Consider the following 6,461-nt stretch of genomic DNA (forward strand, 5'->3'; position numbering starts at 1 on the left):
CAAAAATGAAAATTCTGTCATTAATTACTCACCCTCATGTCGTTCGAGACCCGTAAGACCTCCGTTCATATTCGGAACACAAATGAAGATATTTTTGTTGAAAGCTGATGGCTGAGAAAGGCTTCAGATAGGCCTCCATTGGCATTCTGTACACGTATACTCCCAAGACCGATAAAAGGCACTTAAAACGTCGTTACAAAGTCCATCTCACCACAGTGACTCTACAATAATCTTACGATGCGACGACAATAGATTTTGTGCGCAAAAAAAATCAAAATAACACCTTTTTCCAACTTGTTACTGCCTTCCGTGTGTGCCTCCACGACGCATGCGCGAGAATATGACGCAGATCCGGCGTTCTAAGCTGTTGGATTCTACATTGATCGTGCTTTAGGTCTCGGCGTAGTGCTCAAAATGGGGCTTAAGTGTGCATTTCACGGATTCCCGAACCCCGGCGCTACGTCATATTCTCGCGCATGCGTCGTGGAGGCACACACGGAAGGCAATAACAAGCTGGATAAAGGTGTTATTTAGATTTTGTTTTGCGCACAAAACTATTGTCGTCGCATCGTAAGATTATTGTAGAGTCACTGTGGTGAGATGGACTTTGTAACGACATTTTAAGTGCCTTTTATCGGTCTTGGGAGTATAAGTGTACTGAATGCCAATGGAGGCCTATCTGAAGCCTTTCTCAGCCACCAGCTTTCAACAAAAATATCTTCATTTGTGTTCCGAATATGAACGGAGGTCTTACGGGTGTCGAACGACATAAGGGTGAGTAAGTAATGACAGAATTTTCATTTTTGGGTGAACTAACCCTTTAATTCTAGTGAAACGGATGCAAATGCTGAATTACTACTCATACAGGTCTCCTTATTTGACGAATTAAAATCATGCGGTAATGCAGCGCCGATTTAATTGGTGAGTTGAAAGTTATAACGTTACTCTGTGCATTCGCTCTGTGGCTGGTATGAGAGACGTTATTAGAATATCATATTAATAAAAGCTGGATGACTTGTGTTGCTTAATGGCATGCAGTTCATTTAAAATAAATTGTATGGCAGAGAATATGCTGTATTACTGTTACTACAAATAAATGATGAAATAAGTGAAACAAATGTAGGGCGTATGGGCTCAAAATTATATCACGATATTTCAAGAATATTTGCGATGATATTTATGATGATATAGAAATTTTTTATTGGTTATTGCAGCTGGTAGGCAGCAGCATTTATTAGTGCAAACAAAACCATTACATAACATTTTAGTTTAACAATAATGTAATTTATGCCATGGTCTGTCTGAATATTTGATTCTGATTGGCTGGAATGTGTGCAATAAAATTGTTTAATGCACAGGTAGTTTCAAGTCAGATGAATCCTCGTTCTATATTAATGCGCTGTTTTCATTTCAGGTTTGTTTAGACGGAGCACTGTAATCGGTTTAAAAGTCTGAAAGTCCAAATGAAAATGCTGCATATAAACACTGCTTTCATAAGGATACACTAATATTTCTGAAGTGTAAAACTTTTTATTTTGTTATGTTTATTTTAAGTTATGAAGATACATGTTGGAATAATGACACAGACATAGCCTGGCTACGCCATCTCATCTGACAGGGTTTTTGTCCCAGGCATTTTCTACTTCAACTGCGCCTGACAGAAGAATTTATTTTTCTGAGGTGTTTCTTACAGCAACACCAGATCGGTTTAGATAACGCCTCGTGTAAACTGTCCACAGAATCGTTCAATCGAAATGATTTTAATCGGAATGACATAAAAGTGTGCATGCATACGGGGCTATTAAAGCGCACACACACACGCTCGCATTCAGAGAGCAGAGATCGCGCTGCACATTCATGAGCACAGAAACTATTAACGCCGCCCCGTGACTTTTAGCAATAAAATAGCTAAGTTACTGGATCACTACATTATATTTCTCAGCAACGATGGGGTTACATTGCTATTTTTCAGTAATAAACCCACGTCTTCGTTAAAAGAGACGCTGAACAGACGCAGCCACACAGGTACGAATCTCTCTCTCTCTCTCTCTCTCTCTCTCATTCATTCATTCAAATAAATGTAATCTTACGCACTACTTTATTTCTGTCTGATTCAAAGAAGGCAGAATGCTAGATCTAACAAGCCGTAACTGACGAAAATAACTGTCAATGTTACCCTTCCGGTCAAATATTGTGCTGCAAACATCAATAGCAGCTTTAAGTTGTCAATGTTTAGTCAGTTGTCAAGAGGGCTGACCTCTTGTGTAACCAAGTAGCTCCATTTTTAGGTACGAAGTCGTTATCGGAGGCTGACATGCTGCTCTTCGTGTATACTCTGACAGGTGTTGTTGTTGTGCGCGCTAGGGAACGTAAATGCGCCATACGCCATCGCGTCGCTATATCATTGATATCGCGATATGACACTTTTTTTATCATGTAAAGATGTATACCGGTATTATCGTGGACTGTATTATATGGCACACCCCTAGTAGGGCGGGACTTGATTTTGCCGCTGGGAAATTGGCAGATGGTTAAATCGTTGTGGTTTACTATTTTGCTATTGGTTGATACAGGGCCCAGTAAACACATCATCAGAGAAGAGATGTCCCTGCAAGACGGCGGGAAAGTTAAATAACTTCCCCTCCCTCTTCTTTAATCTTCTGATTAAAGATTATGAGGGCACGTGAATAAAAAAACAAAACGATGATGTGCATGGATTATAAATTGTTTATAATGCTGCAATATTTTATTGATTTCATGGTGGCTTTAAACAATGTCTATTATCACTGTGCAGGGCACAGACTTCCTCCTCGGTGTGTTTGCTGCCGCAGTGGCGTCTTGGGCTGACCATTGTGCCCCACTTCTCATTGGCATCAGGGCCCAGTGGTTTCCCTGGCAACAGTCCTCGCAGACAACAGAACTGACTCATACTCTCTATGTCAACCCTGCTACCACTGAGCTGTCGGTCGCGGCATGCCTTACGGGAATCCCATACAGCATAAAGCATCTGCTCGCCAAAGAGCCGTGGAAGTCCCAGTCACAGAAGGTATGGCATGTTTTATCACTCGTTTCACTGTTTAAATGTGTGTAGTTCTGGTGAATGTTTTGGGTTGCTTAGAAAAGTAAAAGTTGCACAGTTTAAGATGTCATTCATGTCGATTGCACAGAGCGAGTTACACACCAAATTGTAATACTTAGTCATCAACCTTAAAGGGTTAGTTCACCCAAAAATGAAAATTATGTCATTAATTACTTACCCTCATGTCGTTCGACACCCGTAAGACCTCCGTTCATCTTTGGAACACAAATGAAGATATTTTATTTTAGTGAACTAACCCTTTAAATACGAGCAATATCAATAGTAATTAAAAAAAAAAAAAAATCCTGTGTATGTTCAAAAGTTTGGTTCGGTTTTGCAAAGCTAAATTTTCAGCATCATTACTCCAGTTTTCAGTGTCACATGATCCTTCAGAAAACATTCTGATATGCTGATTTTCTGCTCAAGAAACATTTACTATTATTATCATTGTTGAAAACAGTTGTGCTGCTTAATATTTTTGTGGAAACCATGATTCGATTTTTCAGGATTCTAGATCTAGATGATCTAGAATTTGAAAGTTGTTACTTTTGATCAATTTAGTGCTTCCTTGCTGAATGGAAAAATAAAATAAAATACTGACTCTGTTCTTTCTTTCGTCATGCCATCAGTTCATCGACTGGCTCTTCAGTATTACAGAAGGTCCTAAACTAAGTTTCTCAGAAACTGCAGTAATTGCAGCCAGAGGTGAGATGCTTTGTTTTAATAGCATGATAAGGAGGAAAGGATTTTGACACGATTTACAGTACATCTACAGTCTCTTATTTGACATTTGTGTCTCTTATTTGTCTTAGCGTCATTAATGGCTCTGAGATCTACCTCGGAGTTCAGGAAGAAGGGCGTGTGGACCAGGGCGTATGGCTGGTGATCCTATGAAAGCGCCGGCACACCGAAGGCTATATTGCTTACTTGCCTATTTGGAGTATTATTTACATAACAATGCTAATGTTTGACCAGTTCACCAACTCTAGTGATAATCACTGTCTGCTACCATCCAGAGTAAAAGCTGACACGTTTAATAGATTAAAAGCAGTAATGTTTTTTTGTGACCAGTAATGTAAAATAAATGTATCTGTGCCATACCGAGTCTCTTTTTCTTTTTAAATGAAGCTCACTCTGTATTTCCTTTCACTAAGAAAACTGATGTTAAACTCTTGCGTCCTTTAAAAGCTTTCTCTTTCCCATCCAGAAAATATAAAGGATATCACAAATTAGTATGTTCAAAAGTTTTTTCACTATATGTAACATTTCAGTGTACTGCTCATAAAACATTCACCAGACTACTATACTTAAGAGTTAAAATACTTTTAACTAGTTAAAATGGAAATGATCTCAAGCTGATGACACAGTACTTCCCTGAAAATAAATTCCAGCACACAACAACCATAGATAATGCTTTACAGTGAACTCTGTTAAAGAGCTACATATGGCAATTTATCTGTTCAATAAAATACCTTACTTGAGTATTAAAAACGCCATTTCTACGTTGCTTTTACAACATTTCAAATCCCTCCATATCCGAAAAGCCAATGTTGATTCTTGTTTCATTACAAGCTCTGTTGCGCTCTTTTTGCTAGCAGACTCTCCTCAGTTCTGCAGGGTTTTTTTTTTTTTTTTACGGGTGATTTCCCAGAGGTTCGAGATTTTCAACCTTTCTCGCTCATTCTGACAACTAACCTCTGCCACTCCCACACCAAACAGGCGTCAAAGTAGGCAGAGCAAGTCTCTATTAACGGATATGACGAGACACGCACTGGTGAGTGACATGTACGCAATTTCCTGTGAAAACCCTCCCAACGGGTTTAAAATATAAACACTTATAATACGCTTTACCATAGTGAATCAGGGTAAGCTAAAAATCACGTTTTGGAACTAATGATGAGCAGACTCAACTTTCTCAAATTCATCTTAAGCTTAATTGTGTGAAGGGACACAAGGGATAAATTAGGTAGCATTGACACAGACCTTCTTTGCTTTGTTTTTAACCGCTAAATATGAAATCAAATAAAATGGTTTCCAGAAGTTAGGTAAATGTAATCCACCATATTCTTACACCTCATGACGCTTTCACGAATTATGGGTGTAACTTCCGTTAAAGGGGTGGTTGCATGCGATTTCACTTTTTTAACTTTAGTTAGTGTGTAATGTTGCTGCTTGAGCATAAACAGTATCTGCAAAGTTGCAGCGCTGAAAGTTCAATACAAACGGAGATATTGTCTTTTAAAGGTATGGCAGTTTATTGCCTACAAAAACGTCCGGTTTGGACTACAACAAGCTTCTTCCCGGGTTGGTGACATCATAAACCCTTGCTATTAACATAAACACTGCCCCCGCGAACATGCAACAAAGTGGACGAGGCCACGTCGCAGTCATTACGAAAGAGAGAGAGCTGTTGCAGAACTACAAACTACATTTGGCCATCTAACCAATCTAAGACTACTGCGTTTTTCGGAGGGATGGGCTTCGCAGAAGCAGGAAGCAAACAAGCCGTTCAAAGGACAGTGGAGACAACGTAAAATATAAGAAAAATATGGCGTTTTTAAAAAAAAAAGAAGTATTAAGATTTTTTGTGCATTCCAGTGAATTTTTAATGGGATATCATAAATTAAATCAGAATTAGAACATATTGTTACGAGTCTGTGTGTGTGTGTGTGTGTGTGTGTGTGTGTGTATATATATATATATATATATATATATATATATATATATATATATATATATATATATATATATATATATATATATATATATATATATATATATATATATGAAGAGTTTGGTTGCAAAACGCGATAAACGCCATTTTTTGACATTTGGATTTTATTATTGGAAATCACTGTTTAGATGTACCTTAATCTATGTGTGAATTGCTGCCATTAATAAGATTTGAAAATGTACATTTTAAGCCAACTACAAAATGTATTTTTTCACAAAACGCGATATCCGCCAGCCCAGTTTCTTTACAAAGTGCGATATAGAACGTTTAGGACGCTGCGCGAGCTCAGGATGTCACGCGAGGAGAGAGTCACCGCCGGTGAAGTGCTCCGAGTTTGCTCAGTGATTTAACGATAATATCAAAACAAAAAACATATTTTTAAAAAGAGGATTCAATAGGCTAACTAAAAAACGTTTACCAGTTTATACTGTAGGCGAGCTGTCAGTCACGTAGGCTAAGTCACTGATCAACAGCTGTCTGTCAGTCAGAGAATCAAAGCTTCAGAGTCAAGCTAACGTTATGGATTTCGATGACGGATTGGAGCCGGTCATTCCAGCTGCTGTTGGGAGAAAGAGGAAGGCATCTTAAGAAAATCATCAAAGGGAGAAGACCAAACGGGCAAGGCATTCAGGGGAGGGAAAACATCCA

General features: G+C 38.5%; 1 protein-coding gene across 1 annotated transcript in view; it reads left to right on the plus strand.

The window, feature by feature from the left end:
* The window catches only part of focad (focadhesin), a 96,088-nt gene extending 91,910 nt beyond the window's left edge, over positions 1-4,178 (plus strand). Inside the window, exons 42-44 of the mRNA XM_079841949.1 lie at positions 2,795-3,046; positions 3,709-3,784; positions 3,892-4,178. Of these exons, the coding sequence (XP_079698075.1) occupies positions 2,795-3,046; positions 3,709-3,784; positions 3,892-3,965 (402 nt within the window). The 3' untranslated portion in view covers positions 3,966-4,178. The remainder of the gene's footprint in view (positions 1-2,794; positions 3,047-3,708; positions 3,785-3,891) is intronic.
* Positions 4,179-6,461: the final 2,283 nt, after the last annotated feature.

Source organism: Gobio gobio, assembly GCF_949357685.1.
Source record: "Gobio gobio genome assembly, chromosome: 2".
NCBI lineage: Eukaryota > Metazoa > Chordata > Actinopteri > Cypriniformes > Gobionidae > Gobio > Gobio gobio.